The 17,916-nt window shown below is 28.9% G+C and overlaps 7 protein-coding genes across 7 annotated transcripts; 2 read left to right on the forward strand and 5 right to left on the reverse strand.

Annotated features, from left to right (window-relative positions):
- Positions 1 to 111: 111 nt before the first annotated feature.
- On the reverse strand, positions 112 to 984 carry EIN_475950 (galactose-inhibitable lectin 35 kDa subunit precursor, putative; the record flags this gene model as incomplete). The annotated part of the gene is made up of 1 exon (XM_004255616.1): positions 112 to 984. The coding sequence occupies one exon, from the start codon at positions 982 to 984 to the stop codon at positions 112 to 114; it is 873 nt and encodes a 290-aa protein (XP_004255664.1).
- A 3,212-nt stretch (positions 985 to 4,196) lies between these two features.
- EIN_475960 (M-phase inducer phosphatase, putative) lies at positions 4,197 to 4,952 on the reverse strand (the record flags this gene model as incomplete). Its single annotated transcript, XM_004255617.1, has 1 exon — positions 4,197 to 4,952. One exon carries the CDS (start codon positions 4,950 to 4,952, stop codon positions 4,197 to 4,199), a length of 756 nt encoding a protein of 251 aa, XP_004255665.1.
- A 1,731-nt stretch (positions 4,953 to 6,683) lies between these two features.
- EIN_475970 (hypothetical protein) lies at positions 6,684 to 7,505 on the reverse strand (the record flags this gene model as incomplete). The annotated part of the gene is made up of 1 exon (XM_004255618.1): positions 6,684 to 7,505. The coding sequence occupies one exon, from the start codon at positions 7,503 to 7,505 to the stop codon at positions 6,684 to 6,686; it is 822 nt and encodes a 273-aa protein (XP_004255666.1).
- A 1,611-nt stretch (positions 7,506 to 9,116) lies between these two features.
- On the forward strand, positions 9,117 to 10,100 carry EIN_475980 (hypothetical protein; the record flags this gene model as incomplete). Its single annotated transcript, XM_004255619.1, has 1 exon — positions 9,117 to 10,100. One exon carries the CDS (start codon positions 9,117 to 9,119, stop codon positions 10,098 to 10,100), a length of 984 nt encoding a protein of 327 aa, XP_004255667.1.
- Positions 10,101 to 10,180: 80 nt separating this feature from the next.
- On the reverse strand, positions 10,181 to 10,822 carry EIN_475990 (lysozyme, putative; the record flags this gene model as incomplete). Its single annotated transcript, XM_004255620.1, has 1 exon — positions 10,181 to 10,822. One exon carries the CDS (start codon positions 10,820 to 10,822, stop codon positions 10,181 to 10,183), a length of 642 nt encoding a protein of 213 aa, XP_004255668.1.
- A 564-nt stretch (positions 10,823 to 11,386) lies between these two features.
- Positions 11,387 to 12,925, reverse strand: EIN_476000 (hypothetical protein; the record flags this gene model as incomplete). The annotated part of the gene is made up of 1 exon (XM_004255621.1): positions 11,387 to 12,925. One exon carries the CDS (start codon positions 12,923 to 12,925, stop codon positions 11,387 to 11,389), a length of 1,539 nt encoding a protein of 512 aa, XP_004255669.1.
- A 4,606-nt stretch (positions 12,926 to 17,531) lies between these two features.
- EIN_476010 (hypothetical protein) lies at positions 17,532 to 17,910 on the forward strand (the record flags this gene model as incomplete). The annotated part of the gene is made up of 2 exons (XM_004255622.1): positions 17,532 to 17,824; positions 17,862 to 17,910. 2 exons carry the CDS (start codon positions 17,532 to 17,534, stop codon positions 17,908 to 17,910), a joined length of 342 nt encoding a protein of 113 aa, XP_004255670.1.
- Positions 17,911 to 17,916: the final 6 nt, after the last annotated feature.

Below are 17,916 nucleotides of genomic sequence, written 5' to 3' on the forward strand. Positions count from 1 at the left end.
AGTTTGAGAATTAGAAAGAATAGGTTCTCTGATATCAATGCAGATTGGAGAAGATTGATAAGAAATGGAATGAAAAGACTTAAAAGCGACAAAAGTGAAAGAAAAATAAGACTAAGCAAAGATTGGAATGAATTTCTGTCTGTAGAATTGGTCAGCAGGAGAAGTTCTGCAATCTTCTGCTCTCAAGCTGCTCGAGTAACTTGAGCTGCAGGTACTTGAATAACTGTTGTAGTAACTTACGCCGCAGTAAGTTGGTGCGTTATCATTTAATACATGGAAGCACATTTCTTTTCCAACGTACTTGTAATTGTCATAATTGACTTGGTGTTCATTACAGTACCACCAGTCATTACAATTGTCAACTTTTTGATAGTATTCAGCAATAAAAGCTTTTGCATAGGGGGAGTGTCTTTTATCCATGAATGAGTAGTCGTAGATATAAGTGAATCTTTGGTTGTTAGTATTTGGATCCAAAGGAGCCTTTCTTCTCCAAATAATGAGTGGCGATTGGAACTTTGTGTTAAACAAAATGTCCATCACTCGATTGGGGAAGGAGTATAAACAGAACATTTGATAAGAAGCAAATTCCCAGTACTGAAGATCACGAGCGGTTTGTAAGTCTCGCACTCGCATTTTCTGGACGTTGTCCGCATTAATGTCTATTCGGATCATAGAGACGGTGTCAAACTCGACGTCCATAACATATTGCTTCTGGCTGTTGTTGGGAATTTTGTTACCGGTATTAGGGTCGTACTCAAGAGCAAATAGTACACGGCAACACGTCTCGCATTTGTCACGGTCAATAATTTCCTCAACTACTTGCTTTTCGTCAACCAAAGCAAAAACGTTGAAAATCAATAAGGGTAGCAAGATCATCATATTGGAATGAAGTTGATCAAAAAGTTCAATCATATACAAAAGGACGGTTTTTGGAATGTGATAAATTTTATTTTTTTGGAAAAATGGAATTATTAATTCATACATTTCAATGTATTATTTTTAAATAATAATAAAATTAATAAAAATGATACAATGTAATGATTTGGTAATTATTATTCAAAAATATTTTTTTTTTGTTTTTTATTGCAAAAGTCATACAATTGTGATTTTGTAGTGAAAGTAAAATAATAGTAAAAAAAGTTTTGTCGTTTGATTGTGTTTCCCGTTATTTTACATATAGTATTTTATCAACTTTTCTATACGAATTTTCTGTGGATTTTTTTTACTTGTTTTTATTATAAAATAACTCCAAACTAATTATATTTTTTAATTTAATTAATCCATAAGCAACAAGAAAATTTCGCCTTTAAAAAATAATAACAAAATAATTTCGAAATTGGTTAATTTTAGACTTTCATTTAATAATAATAAAACAATAGAGTCAGTCTTTGAACGTTATTTTGTGGACAAAAATTGGTTTTGAATTTAAGTAAACATCGGGCATTTGGTAAAAAGTGGTAAAACCTGAAATGATTAAGATTTTCGGGTTATTTTCTCGAAATATTTCAGAAATAATAGTCCAAATGGCACCAGATAATAGTAAAAGACAGACTCTATAGTTTTTTTTTCATAATTCTTTATTTATCAGAAAATATAATATATGTTTGATAAAAACTAATAAAATTTTTTATTTTAATAATTTACTAATACAGGGGTGAAAGTGGACCTGTAAAAATGAAATTGAAATGTAAAAACAAGAGTTTCGAAAACTTAATTTTGATTGGTCAATTACTAAAACCCTTTGTTTTTGTTTTTGTTTTTCAAAAAATAGCCGAAAAAACAAGGATAAAAAAGACAATATTTCGAGAGTTTGACTAAATTTGCAATAATTATTTAACTTTTTTTAGCTTTTTAATTAATAATTATATTTAAATTCACACTTTCGAAATATTATAAAAAGCTAATAATAAATTGAACCAAACAAAGGGAAAAAGAGGAAAAATAATACGAAACCGAGCTAGCTCCATGTCCGATGCTTTCTACACAAAGAAACAATTGAATATAATTAACAAGCCCTCGAGACAAATACATTTGTAAGCCTCTTGTATCTGACCAATAAAAAGGTTTATTAACTTCGGTTCGAAGGTTTGTTGTAATTGTGAGGAGAACAAATCAAAAATAATCTTTATTGTCTTAGCTTAATTATTGGATCACCTCAGAGTGATCAAATTAAACACACCAAACAAAGTACATCATATTGTAATATAAATGATAAAATAAATAACCTATAGGTCAGTATTTAATTGTCAGAGAAACATGAACAACAAACTTATATGTTTTCTCGAGGAAATTGTTAATTCGGCAATTTGGAATTACAAATACAAGAACATTTTTACTCTCAAAGTTGTGTAATAAACGCAATATTAAAGGTCGGTGGACCATAGTGCCTTACAATGGGTAAGGTTTTTTAAAAACACTAGTTTAATACAATTTAACGGGGTTTGGTAAAAAGTTAAAATACAATATATAATTTTATAGTTTAAATAATATATTTAAATAATTTATTTTAACGGTCATAATTGTTATTCAAACCACTATTTTGTTCCCTTAACAAATAAGTAATTAAAAATATTATTTATTTTATAATAATTTTAGTTTATTTTATCAATTCGTCCAAAATTGTTGAATGACCATTTTCAATCCGATAAAAAACAAATTTTTGTTAATTAAATTAACTATTCATCGAACGTTTCTTCTCCAATTAAGAAATTTAGAAACAAAAGACATGAGTTTTTGTTTAGTTGCAAATAGACTTCTTTCTTGGATTTTAAATCTTGATATTTCACTTCGTGAGATGTTGTAAACGTTTCCCAAAACAGTGTAGTCGATAATGTGTGCTCTCCCGCCATTGTCTTTGTTAAATTCTGCCACTTTTGTTGTAACGAAATGAACATGTAATTGCCTGGACTCCGACGCAAGACCAAATTCTTCAGTAGCAAGTATTTTATAGAAGAAATGTCTGACTTTTACCCTTATATTTTCGTCGTATTTAGTTTCAAAATCTAAACGAGAAATGAATTGTTTTGGAGTTAGAATAGATTCATCAAGGTTCTCGGACAAATAATTTTGATTGACCACCAATTGATGACGTTCTTTCCTAATATAAAACTTCTCGTCTTCTTCACAAAACAAGAAGGAACTTTTACAGTCAGTTCTTTCTTCACTCATTGTGCCGTCGATAACTGTCGGTGATGCTTTGATATAATTATCTAGTGAAATATTTTCAAGAATGCACTCTTGTCAACATTGAAATTTAACTTCGAAAAAAATGAGATACTGTTTCTGAAGAAACCACATGAATTTTTTGTCTAGTTTTTTCATTTTTTCTATTATTTTAGATCAAACATTTTTAAGTTGAAAATGGTTGATTTTGATTTTCTTAAAAATATCAATTCAAATCATTCCACATATATTTTGTCATTTTTATTTTTGTGAAAAAAGCCATTTTTGGTGTAAAAAAAAGCTATTATTATCTACTAAACCCTTGCTTTTACATTTCATTTTCATTTTTACAGGTCCACTTTCACTCCTGTATATTAATATTTGTTTTAATTTAATATTAAATATTATATTAATATTATAAACCTTCTCAAGAAATAACAAAAAAGTTGTTAAATTTTGTTGAGTTGTAAAGTTTACAACAATTAATCATGTTGAAATATAAAAAATCGGTTATATCACTACACAAAATGTGCTGAGTATAAATTTTTATTATGATAAAAACAAAAGACTTAAAAAATAGATTTGCAATTACACTTGGAAATACTTATGTGAAAAATAAATATTACAATGTTAAAACTATTACAAGTGGTTTTGAAATTAATTGAATATTTTTTTGTTTTATTTTTGTTTAATGGAAAATAATGTTTTATAATATAGTTTAATAATGTTGTATTCTATTAAAGTTTTTCAAATTGTTATTTATTCATGAAAAATAAATTGTCAGTATAAAAACGTTGTCCGCTCTCTAACGTTGTCCGGGCATTTTTAGCCCATTAAAACTGGAATATTACGGGAAACAATTCGAAACACTCACAAAACATTGTTTAATAAATTTTACCGGGCTTTCAACATTTCCCCCTAATTCCCAACTTTTTAGACTTATTTTGTGTAAATTTTTGTCAAATGGACAACGTTTTTAGATAGACTTTATAACAAAAAAATAATAATAAATTGAATGAAATGATTTGTTGTTGTTAAAAAGTAAACGTGGACGATCTTCGTTGAATGATTGGTCTTTTAGGAGTCAAAGGTGTAGAACGTGGAGTAAGTGTTTGGTACATTTTTCTTTCTTTTTTATATCTGTCGGAAACCATTTCAAGATACTTGCCTTCGACTACTTCTTTGTAATGAGTATAGATTCCATAGAATCCACTATCAAGGACAAAGAGTCGTGGTATGAAGTCACCAGAATGAAGCCCCAAAGTTCTAATCGATTGAATAATAAATGGTGCTCGTTTGTCTGAGAATTCACAATAAAATACAAAAGCAGTAATATCCAAATCAAACTTTTTTGACTCAAAAAAGTCTGCAAATAGTTGTTCGTTCCATAAATTTAAATAACCGGGTACATTTCCTTCTTCATATTCATAAGGAAATCTGCAATCAGTATAATAAACTATTTTGTTTGTTCGTTGCAACAGATCACATTCTTCCAATGTAATTCTTGGCACAGAAGTAAGATCTAAAAAGTTATTAGAACTATACGAAGAAAATAATTTGGGAGTCAATTTAAGTGGCAAAGTGCCACTTCTTTGTTTAATATTAAAAACGTTGTTTTCTAATAATTCAGAAGTCAAAAACCAACTGTGATAGGAATTAGCAGTTTCACAATAGAGAGGATAGTCCGATTCGGTCAACGAATTTACACATCGTTTTGTTCTATATTGACTTTCAGAAAACGAAGAAAAACAAATTGATTCGGAACAATCAAGTAGTCTCGGGGTGATCATAGTGTCGGTTTTTAGTTTTCTGTCATTGATTAAATTCGACCTAAAATTTTGTATTTTCGAATTTGGAAATTAAAAAAAGATGTTTTGCATTATAAATTCACTTAAAAATGAAATTAAACAATTTGTTCCAAAAACTTTTGTTGTTTTATAATTGAAAAAATTTCCCGAAATATTAGTAAATGAATGTTTAATATAATTGTTGAATATGAGCAACAATTGATATATTCATTAATGCTGCACTTTTTGAAACACTTGCATGTAATTTCAAAGTTTTTTCGGCTTCGTTTAGAAATCAGTTAAAAATTAAAGGGATAATATTTTGAAAAAAATATGCTTAATTTAAATACCATTAAATGTTATTCATTAAGTCGGTTTTTACTTTTAGTACGTTCATAATTATTCTAAAAATTTAAAAAAAGATTGTTATATAAAAATCAAAATATTAATAAGGTTTTGTGTGGTAAACCACAATTTCTATATATTAAATTTCATAGTTAACTTGATTAATATTTTTGAATATTTTAAAACATACCTTTTCTAAAACATTAAAACCAGTTTGCTTTTTTAGTCAATTTGTAAAAATAAAAACATGGAAAAAAATTCAAAAATAAATTTTAATATTTTAAGAATAAATTTTTCGTGAAAACTAACCTTTTATTTATCCAAACTAAATTAATTAACACAATTTTTGTAAACAATAATTTACAAAAATTATTAATTTAATTATCGTTTTCATTATTTTGGTTTAACATTACACAGAATAAACCAAGTGTGTATAAACAAAATTACTACCTTTTTCACAAATTTAAATGAAAACGTTTTAAAGATTACTTTACGTTATTATAATATATATGTTATAACCAATTTGTATGATCAAAGAGTGTTAGACTTAATATATGTATTACAAACAAAAAAATAAAACGTCCAAACTTTTTATATTTTATAAATGTTACATTAAACCAGAACTTTAAAAAATAATATTAAAACTAAATACTGTTTTTTTAGAATAACTTTTAGTTTTTAGATTTGAGTTTATATTCATTTGTATAAGTGTTATAACAATCATATTTCTGGTATAAGAAGGGTTAAATTGGTTTGGGTCAATATGTCTCGATCACATCATTTTATTTTACTTGTAATAATTATGATGTCTATTCTGTTATCAAATTCAATACATTCAAAGATTTCTAACCTATATTATTGAACTATTCCATAATCTAATCGGTTGGAAACATTAAATATTCAATTTTTCCGAAATTAATCCAAAGTTCAATGCCAAAGTGTTGTATGTGGAATATTTCGAAGACAATGATGTGAAAACGATAAATGAAGAAGTTGACGCGAAAGATGTTTTTAATTTTGACATGCTTTTTTCAGTCAGTTATATGAAAAAGAAAGACTACGAATAATATAAAAGACAACATTACAGAGTACACCAAAAGGGTCTAAAACTATTTAAAAAATCACAACTTGTTTCAATATTTAAATTTGATAAACACAATTGAGTAAACAAATAAGTTAATCAACTCTTTTTATATTTCATGTAATAACATTTTGTTACTTATATGTCGTGTAACAAAACACTCATTATTTTATAAAATAATCAAATAAACACATACTATAATATTATTATATTTTTATTATTAATAATTTAAAATACTTTTTTTGATTTAGTTCTGACAAACAAAAATGATAGTCGTAATAATCATTTAACATTCTCTCAACTAAAATTTAATCGGGTATTTTCCCATTTCTTCCAAAGTGCTGCGAGACGACATTCAATTCAACATTTGTTCTGTTGACAAACCTACAGATGACATGGGCAACACCATCTTCTGAGTCGTGATAATTTGAATATTTGAGACCACGAAGAAACAGCTCTGTCTCACTTTTCGACCGAAGAACACCAAACGCCCCCCAAATGTACTTATTGACATTTGAAATATCGTCTGTGTATAACTTACCATAATTTCCTCTGGGAATCGCTATTTTAGAGAAGCACCTTTTGTTCGTGTTATTGTTTCTTTCCATCAACTCTTTGATTGCTGCAAATGTGTATTTTTCATACGTTTGGTCATCCTCTGCCATCAGGTAATAATCTGTTGGATGTGTCTTAATGGAGTGGTGCAGTGCAGATCTGAACAAGTAATTGACTGTCATGTATTTCCTAAATATCTGATCACTCCAAACTGGCGCACCCAGTCGACTGTAATGTGTGGAATAATACTCATTCCCCCATTCACATGGATATGCTCCCTCTTTGATTAGTAAATGAGGCCAATAAGTAATTACAGGTATGTTTGGAAATTCGACCTTCATAATCTGTGTGACTTTTTCTAAATCAGGAAAGTCGCAGTCATCCATACACCCCTTTACAAAGTAAAATTTACTGATCTCCACATCAGAAGGCATGTTTTTGAAAGCAACAAAAAGGTCCTTCATTGTACGTAAAAGTGCTTTTGACATCACCCCTTGCTTTGGAGCCGTCACCAACACTATAGTTAGAGTGTGCGATGTCGCAAAAGCAATGAGAACTAAGACAAACACTAGCATCTGGAAACATTAATTTTATTTTTTGGTTTGTTGGTTGAAATTTCGATATGATTAAGATTATTAAAGATATACTATATAACAATTACCTTTTCAAATTCATGTAACTTAGTTTCCAATAAACATCGTTATTATACATTTTAATCTCCAAGTCTTAAATCGTTTTAAATATGGTTTATTATACTTATATTTTACTATAATATAAAAAAACTTTGGACATTACACTGAAATTTGTCGACATTAACAATTAACTGGTTATTTAATTGTTGTGTTTAATTCGTATTTTTTGAATTTATCAAAATAATGATTTTATTAATAATTCAACTATTACTTCGCTGTGTTGAAGTTATATTTAGATCAAAACACCTTCTTAAAATCTATTTTAGATAATTATAAATTATTATTATTAATGTATAACTAATTATTATGGATAATACAAAAATGGAGTTGGTAGTTGCAAAGTGATTTACAAACAAAAAATATTTGACTTTTCAATATAAAATTAAATTAAGTAAAATACCAAAAATAATTTATAATAGTATAATGATGTACATTGTAACAAATTCTGAGTAAAATACAGGCGTTTCCAAAATAATTATTGCCGAAAATGTGGTATTATAACGTACGAATTTATAAGAGAAAATGATCATTTTGGTTATGAAATGGTGACGTGGGTAATCAGGATTGTGATTTTGGAAACCTCTGGTAAAATAACAAAAAAAGTATTTAAGTATTCATTCAAAAGCAACAAAGTACTTTGTTGCTTTTGAATGAATACTTAAATATTCATGGTTTTGTAAACAATTTTTATTTATTTGTTGTTATTAGAAAAAAAAATAAAATAATATATTGTATTATAAAATGTAATACAAAAATGTCTTTTAAAATTGTTTGTTATAAAATATTAAGTGTTTTTTTGCATGTTTACATCAATTATTAAAGAGAAATGATTATATCACCATTGTGCGTTGATGAATCATACTCAAGTGGCGAGGTATCAGGTCTACAAGTTAAAATTGCCAAGTCAAAATGACTGAAATGGCAAATATAAAAAATGATTTAATTTTTATAATTATTTTAAATAATTATTTTTTTATATTACTATTTCTTGTTCTATAGATATTGTTCATAATTTTTTTGAATTTATTTTATTTTTTATATCTTAAATTAATAATAAAATTATAACTCGTTATATAGTTCAAAAAATTATGCAAACAAAATCATTAAAGTAAGATATTATATATCATAAAAACATCCTCAATAACGGGAGGACGTTCATAAGCGACAAAGGATGTAATTTGGCCTTTTTTCCTATGTTTTTATCAACCTTTTTATGTATTAACATACTATAAAACTATAAAATTAAAAACAAATTTATAATTTATAATAAATTAATGACACTATTTTAATTATGAAAAATGACTATCATAATATAGTATAAAAATTAATTATGAATAGTTAATTTATTGCATTGAATTCATGTTGAATTCGTCTATTTTTTATATTAACTATTCAAGTATAGTATATTGAATCTATAGAATGATACATTAGTCGATAGAACGAATCCAAGAAATGTTCCAATACTTCCAGTAATCTCTCAAATTGTGTATTTACATGTCAGCCAACCCAAAACGGCTTGATGCGTTTCATTGTATGATAGTCACAAAGTACTTTTCTACCATTGAAGACTTTATATCCATTGAATTTGTATGTAAGAAGTTCAACGGAAACATGTCCAAGTTCCATTATAACCCGATTCCACTCAATTTGTTCACTCTCAAATTCTTCCCACATATTGAAACGTTCCATTTGTACACCGAAAAAGACTATAGCTTCTCGTCCACTAAATTCTATAGAAGAGTCATATGGACACCAACCGATTATACACAATGTTTGATGTCTGAGAACGAGAATTTTGACTTCAAGAACGTCATTTTCTCTCGCCTTGATTTGAAGAAATGCCGCAGCGTCACATCAAATACGCAACAAACAACGTTTGAGGAAAAAGCACTGCAAGCGACGGAACTTGTGACATTTACTGTTCCCAGTTGTGTGCGCGGACTGTCCGAATTTTGTTTCTCGGAGTGCATGTACCTCAAAAATGTCGTCCTTCCCGACTCGATTACTTCACTAGGAAATTGTTGTTTTGCAAATTGTCACTCGTTAAGTACTTTTACTGTACCGCACTGTGTCCGCTCGTTGGCTTTTGGTTGTTTCCAGAGCTGCAAGAATTTGAGTCAGATCGAGTTAAGTCAGCATCTTACCTCTTTAGGGGGGTGTTGTTTCTATGGCTGTTCTTCCCTTGAACAACTTCATTTGCCGTGTTACCTCGAAACCATTGGAGAGTATTGTTTTACTGACTGCAAGAGTCTTAAACACCTTTCTTTGACAAAAACGCCTTTGAAAGAAGTCAAAAAGGGGTGCTTTTCGGGGTGTGTAAATCTCGGAAATATCGACTTACCAACTTCTGTTACTAATTTGGGAGATTATTGTTTCTATGGGTGTAACAGTTTAGAGTCTCTGTATATCCCCAAGAGCGTCGAAGTCGTTGGGACAAACTGCTTCTGTGCCACAACACACACTTTCCTCACTAGTTAAATTATAGTTTATTAATTATAATTATCTAATTATAGTTTTTAATAATTTAATAGTAAAACTCGACTTAAGAACGAATTGAATTATCCGATGGTCTCTCTGTAATTGTAATCAACACCAGCAGAACAGATTGAAACATCCCCTCTGTACTGTTTCATTGTTGGCCAAGACCACCCACCGAACCCGCCAAAATCACCAAAGCTATCCCAATTGTCGTAGTGAGGATACCACAAAGGGGTATAAGAAGCACCACCCCAAGTGTAATCACCAAAGATGTTTCCCCAATAGTACGCCGATGCGTAAACACCATTGACAATTTGTTCGGCGTTGGCTTCGTTCATCATCCGCTCGAAGAAGTCTCTGTTGCTACCAACATCATTATACCAATCACCTTCTATGTCAAACCAGACACGCTTAAAGTTCATGCGGTTGTTATATACTTGTTGCCAAAAGTCGGCGACTTGACCTTCGGGATTGCCACATGAAAGACATGGGTAGAAGTACACCTCGGAATTGTCACCAGTAAATCCTACAGACTGCGCTTGTCCTAAAGTATATGGGGCATTATCGTCAAAGTACCCAGGAGAACACCAAGATCGGCAGATGAAGAACCCATTAAACCCATTGTCTCTGAGGCATTGGATTGATCCTGCATCAGTCGGTTGTGAAACATCAACGCCATAGTAGGCTGCAAGGCAAGCAGTCAAGAAAACAAAGAAGAACATTACTTAAGAGTACTTTATTTGGTCTTTTATTTGAAAAAAGCATTTTCAAATGTTTTTGTTTGGTTTAAAAAACATATGGAAAGGTATATTATGCCCATACATGTTATGTTCAATAAAATTGTCTCAAAAGAAGAAATGAAAGTAATTGTTACAGTCTTTATAGTAGTATTTACATTTTCTATGTTTTTAATTTTGTTTGAGTTGGTAAAAATAATAGAATATTGTTGTGTGTTTACTCAAAACAATGATCAAATGCTGAAAAAATTGAATTGAAAATAGAATAACATTGAGTATGAGAATATTCATACAACAACCTAAAAATGTTTTGAAAAAATACGAATGTGTAAATTAAATTATAATAAATTAATTATAATAATTAATTGTTTTTTTTAATGTTATTTTTATACTAATAAATATTATACTTTTAATAAATTATATAATTATAATTAATTGTTTTATATTTTACATAATAATTGGTATTATTAATTTATTATTTCAGTATAGTTAAAATATTGAGTATATTTAACTATAAAAATACTATAACAAAACCTAAGTAAAATGCAATTAAAACAATGAAATCAATAATAGGCAAACAAACAGACAGACGGTTGCCAATTGGCCACTTCTGATGTTTTCATTGATTTCTGAAATGCATCTTCCACCAGTTGTGCAAACGAACCCGTCACGACATGTCCCACAATTAGGTTTGCAGAATTCGGACCAGTGGTTAGTACCATCGACAACTGATGTGTTTGTTATCCGGCACTCCATATTGTCACAGTCCCATGAAAGGTGGTCGCAATGGTATTGGTTATCATTTGCATCACTTCTTGTTAAATATGCACTTCTCAAAATGATGTAAGACCCTATAGGGACGAACCCACTGAAAGCAAAGAGATTGGTGAATGAGTAGTCAGTATTCTTAAATGCGGCTCTTAGATGTATTGTCTTTTTGTCACCAGTCAGATAGAACTTTGTTGTTAAATTAGTGTCTATGTATTCCATTGTTTCTATGTTGATTTTACCATATTCCCTGTTCCTCACAAGAATAGTCCTAGCGAACTCATAGTTATCTGTGTTCTCAACTTCAAACTCAACAACTAACTCTTTGAAGTCTTGTGATATTAACATTTCAGTGGGATAGAAGAAACCTACTGATAAAAAGCCCTTACCATCGATGATTTCATTCGACGTCAACTTCATCTGTTCATTTGTGAAATCGTACATTGCACCTTCCCCATTTCTATTCACTTGCCAAACTTGCCATCTCATAAATGTTGAATTGCTGACCTCTCCTTCCTTCCAAATTTTATCATCAATGACAAATTTACAGTTTTTCGGTCGGACAGCTTTGAACCGCGAAGCCAACCCTATTGTTGTTGGCATGGTCAGGTTCGGATTTTTTATTATCAGCTTGTTGTAATCAAATGATATGAGTCGCAATTCAGAAATACCATCTTCAATTTTGAAAGAGAATGTGCCATCAATGTTTTGTCCATATATCTTTTCTTTTCCTTTGGTTACAACAGTCACTTGTTCAATAATTTGGTTTGAGTTGCCAACTTGGACCTTGGCTGTGTTATTATCAGTGCTCAACACGAAGAGAGATGGGTTGACGCCTTGGTCTATATCACTGGGTGAAAACGTGACTTGAGTAAAATAATTTGTTGAACCTTCAAGACCGCCAGTGAGTTGGCTGATCGTTTTTGAAGTGACCCCGAAAAACCTTTCAGTCAATTCTGGGGTCATCAACGTGTTGTTGACTTTCAAATTCATGAAGCCAGCTACCATGCAAACAATGGGTCTCTGCGAAGGACCAACCATTACCATATATTCACCACATCTGTTGAGACGGCTGTTTGTCTTGTTCAAGTAAAGATACTTTCTATTAACATAACAGAGTGTTTCTCTGTTGTGTGCAACAATAACCTTTTTGTAATCAGGTACTTGATGATAACAATCTTCAGATTCTAATATGTCTACTTGGTCACTTTCATAGTTTACGGCAGCAAAGTCGTATATGCAGACCGATTTTGACGTGGTTGCTGTTTGAGAGTTACAAAGAATCGCCAAGGAAAGTAAGAGAATAACAGAAAATTGCATTTGATTTAAAAAGATCAACGAGGAGGTTAAATAGCCTAAATATGAAAGTATCTCTTTTTAGCTTAATCTCTTAAATTTTCATTTTTAATTTCAGTCATTTATTTCAAGTATATCTGGTCCAACATGGGATAAAAAGGTGGAAGTTATTAAAGTTTGTTTTTTGGAGGGTTTGTATTGGTTGTAATTTGGGTTTTACAAGTGTTCTATTTTATTGACTGTTTATTACTTATTAAAAACCCCACAATTTCAATTTGCTTCATATGAATGAGCTTCAAACTGAAGTCTCGTTTGAATAAGAATGTTTTTGTTCGGTTTATAATTTAAAATGTGTTAAATTGCATTTAGAAAAAATCTTTTAGAAATTTATCTTTTATAAATATTGACACGGTTGATACAAATGAAAATAAAGCTATAATTTATAATTGTTTTTTTAAAGTGGGAGTTATTTTTCTATAAATTAAATAAAAAATCATTGTTCAATGGATTTATTCTTTAATTTAAAAATACAAAATAATTTAATTCTTGAAGGGAGTTATTCTAGAAATGAATTTCAAAAAATACATAAAGATGCCGAGAGTTTATTTGAAGGAATAAACTCTAATAGACATTGACTAAAAAAAACGGGAAAAACGTATACAAATAAGATTTTGACAATTTCAACAATTTTGAACATATGTTCATTTTTATATCTGTTGGTTAAACTGGATTATTTTTCTATAATTTATAACAAACATTCTATGAATTATAAATATTATTAATAATTTAATCAAACACACTAATTTATTAATTGTTATATTGGAGAGATATTCGCCTGACTTCGAAAAGGTCAGTTTGTTTTATTACATAAATACAAGGCACTAATAAAATTGCATAAATATCAATGTTATATAATCATTATATACTAGACTGCTTTAAGTCGACGAAAAAGGTTGAAATATTTTTGAAAAATAGTATTATTAAAAACTCTTTCCAACAATATTATTATATTTAGTTTAATTTTAAACAAAATGTTTTTTTTTAAACAAACCATTCAAAATTTAAAGATATTTTTAACTCGATAATTGTAAACAAAACAGGGTGTGCCAAACCAGGATGGAATTGGCCGATATAAATAGAGCAGTTTTTGGCAAAGAAAAATAAAAAATAAGCATGATAATATAAAAATTTGTGTTTTTCAGCATTTTCGAATAACAATTACAAATAATTATTTAGTTTTTTCTTTTTTTCATTAAATTCTTAAATTTTTTATTTAATTTTTAATTCTTAAAAATAATATAAAATTATAGTTATTAAAATATAATTTTTAATTTATAATAACTAAATGCCAATAATCGGATTATTTAATTAATATAATATAAATATTATTATCTTAAATTTACAAATCACGCTTTTATAGTCTTTATTCGTCTCCTTATTTATTTTATGTTCTCGAACTTTATTCCATCCATTATCAATTGTATAGTTTTTATTAACAATATAAATCATTTAACACGAGTCAATTGTTTTTTATTATATTCCAAAAGGTGCGAAGGTTAATTATTTAATATAAATAATACTTCTTATTACCTGTTTTGCTGTAGATCCGATTCCAAACATGTCAAATTTTTTGAGTTATAATATATTTTTTTATTAATTATGTTTTGTATTAGTTTATATTTTTCAATGTCTGTTATTAGTATAAAGAATTCAACTGTATAACACCCAACTGTCTGGTTAAATAAATAACTTAGGGGCCACATAAATTAAAGTGGTCATCTTGTCATTGTTATTTTATTATAGCTCGGAATCGATTGACCAAATTTTAACATTGTAACACTCAATTGTCTTGTTAGATAAAATAAATTATAGTGGTCATCCAAATGAATTATCTATTCATCACCATTCTATGTCACATACTTGACTATCCAACAAGTATTCATTAATAAAATTTATTTTCGTTATAATTTACTCTAAAACAATTAATTTTTATATTATTTTCAGTTTCTCATTGTTTCCCACAGAGCAAAAAATTGTAAATCAGAAAGAAAAAAAAAGAAATTATCATTTTTGTCTTTTTGGTTTGCCACGTCACAAAAATGCCACGCAGTGCACAAATTGTTACGGTTTGGATTACCCTGATTTCAAACATTAAAAATTGTGATTTTTGTGGATTATAACGCATAAATAGTTTTTAGTATAGTGGTTGTCATAAAAAATAAGACTGTGAATAAATAAATTACAGAAAATTATGATAACTGTTTGTGTGCATTTATTTTTTGTTATTAATTACCATTACAAGTGAACAAATCAGATGTTGATCACTATTTTGAATTAAACAATTCAAACTGTTTAAAAATAAAAAATCAAATCAAATTAATACGACAATCATTAAGCGATGACTTTAGACCATTTCATGTGGAAATACGCTCCAAATACAATGACTGCTTTTTCAAAAAATGGTAAATACCAAAACCCTTCAATAATGATGCAAAATATATTAAATATTAATCCTATGGTACATACAATAACACACATCACACACAAATCACCACAGTTTTTTACGAGATGTAAATCTTTTGGATTTTGTATATGCGTAAACTGTCTCGTATATTTTATATTGTCCTCTATAAAGCACAACAAATATAGTCGATATAAAAACAAACGCATTGAAACAGAACAAGATTTCAGTGAATAAATCAACACCCATATACACAAAACAATTAAAAAGTATTAATATAAACAACATTATCCATTTGAGTTTAGTTAATGCTTCTAATATTTCTCTTTGCGTTAACTGATCAATGTTTAAAACATCCGCCAAGTTGCTTTCATTGATATTCCAGACATTCCAAACGATGTTCACAAAAATAAAATCTATTGACAACACTAAATCGATAGTTGGCAATTTTTTTATCCACGTGACTTTAAACAAACAAAGCAGTGCCGTTTTGAGTACAAAATAAATAGGAACTGAAAACATCGAAATTAAGTGCCTCCATCCTTCGACTTTTTCGTACTTCAAAAACTCAAAAGGCACATCAATTTCCGCGTCTTGTTTTGTGATTTCCCTGACGTTTGTGAGGTCTTCCCAGTTATTAATTTCGCTATCATCTCCACAAAGGTCTATGGTCTCTACTGAAGGTGGAAGTGTGACTTTGGCACCAAATATCTTCACATATTTTAACATGCTGAACCATTGTAATTGCCACTCTCCACAAAGGCTGCACTAGATGGAAGATATAAATGGTCGTACAGTTGTTTCTCACAAGGGCGCGTGAAGTCGAAGGGAAAGTACTTCCACTGCTTATTAACAAGAAATTGAAGTTTGTTGGCAGTGACAAGAAAATGGAAGTGATCTGGAACGTCGTAATTTACCAACTTCTGTTGTGGAAATTCGCAGTAAAATACTTTGAATATGACTTGATATGTCTTTAAGTTCGTCTTTAAAATTTCCGTCTTAAATTTAGTTACATCATTAAAGTCTAACACATAAAATATTATTTTTCGTAACTTGGGAAGGCACTTAAAAGGTATGAAATTGTCTAAAAAGTCCAAACCCATGAACACGACCGTCTCAACGTTGTTATAATCTGATTCGGGCGGAGGGTGTGTTATAACTAAAGTCTTCAAGTATCTTGAAAAGTTTGGTACGTCGAGTATTGAGTAAAACTGTTGAATTGGATCATTACAACTGTTGGAGTCTTTGTTCACTTTATTTGAAGTGAAATTATCAAGAAAATATGATGAATTGAAGAATGAAAAATACGTTGTAAGTGCTTTGTTTGGAATGTGAAGCGTTTTTAAAAGTGGAAAAGTTTTCTTAATGATTTTGAGTGTGTCAAATGTTGTTAATTCGTATGACCACGGATTCGTTTCTGCACAAAAACAACTTTGAAACGTTGTTTTGGAAACACTAATAAATATTGGAAGAACACTGACCGTTATATACAGTATAACGTTATTGAAATCGTCAGGAGAAAGTCGTACCATTAATTCTTTTCGAGTTGATGTTGTTCGGACTTTATATCATTTTTTCTTTTCATATAAAAACCAGTAAATGAAACTATTCGTATGGTAAAAATTGTTATTAAAATATACAATTCATTTATTCTGTAACTAAAAAAAGTTTGAATTAATAAATTCAAACAGACTAAACAATATGTATTTATCCATAATATTATTTACATTTCTATTGTTATATTTATAAATGTATTATAATTATTTCCTATTTTTTATTATTTGTACAAACAATTGAAAATTTGCATATAAATAATAAATAACTAAATTTTATAACAATTAGTTTAACATTGTTTTAGCTATTATAATGGACGTTTAATCTCAAATAAGTATTATATCTATAATTTTAATTATAAAGTTTTTTCCTTAATAAATACTATTATATTATAAGAATAATATTATTATTTTATTTATCAACTTTAATTGTTAACTATGTTTTTTTATTTAACTGGTTTCTATTTTTACGATTATTACAATAGTTTATTATTTATTAATTATAGATAAATTACTGTTAAAAATGGTTTTTAAGATATTGCAGAAGCTGTTTTTTAACCGTAAAATAATCAAACCAGTTAACTCAATTTGAAACTAAGAAAACAGTCTCAAATAAATGCACCTTCTTTTAAACCTTATTGCGGTTGCAACTTCGTTGATTGCGAATTGTAAAACACAAATGTCGGATACACAGTGTTTGATTTGTGATGAAGGGTACTATTTGAAGCTTCAAGAAGATGGATCTGATATTGTTCCTTCTTTAGATTGTGCTAAAATTGAAGAAGATTTGTTCTGTGAAAAAAGACTTGGAGATGAATGTGTATTATGTAGTGAAGGGTATTTTGTTCACTTAGGACAATGCCAAAAATGTCCAATGGAGAATTGCTTATATTGTAATTTAACTCAATGGTTTTGAGTGTTCTCAACCAGACACACCAGAATCAAGTTTCAAATTTACACTGGTCCAACGACATTCAAAGTGCTTGGGACTGTAGAGATCC

Source organism: Entamoeba invadens (genome assembly GCF_000330505.1).
Source record: "Entamoeba invadens IP1 unplaced genomic scaffold scaff_1105074725313, whole genome shotgun sequence".
Classification (NCBI taxonomy): Eukaryota; Evosea; order Mastigamoebida; family Endamoebidae; genus Entamoeba; species Entamoeba invadens.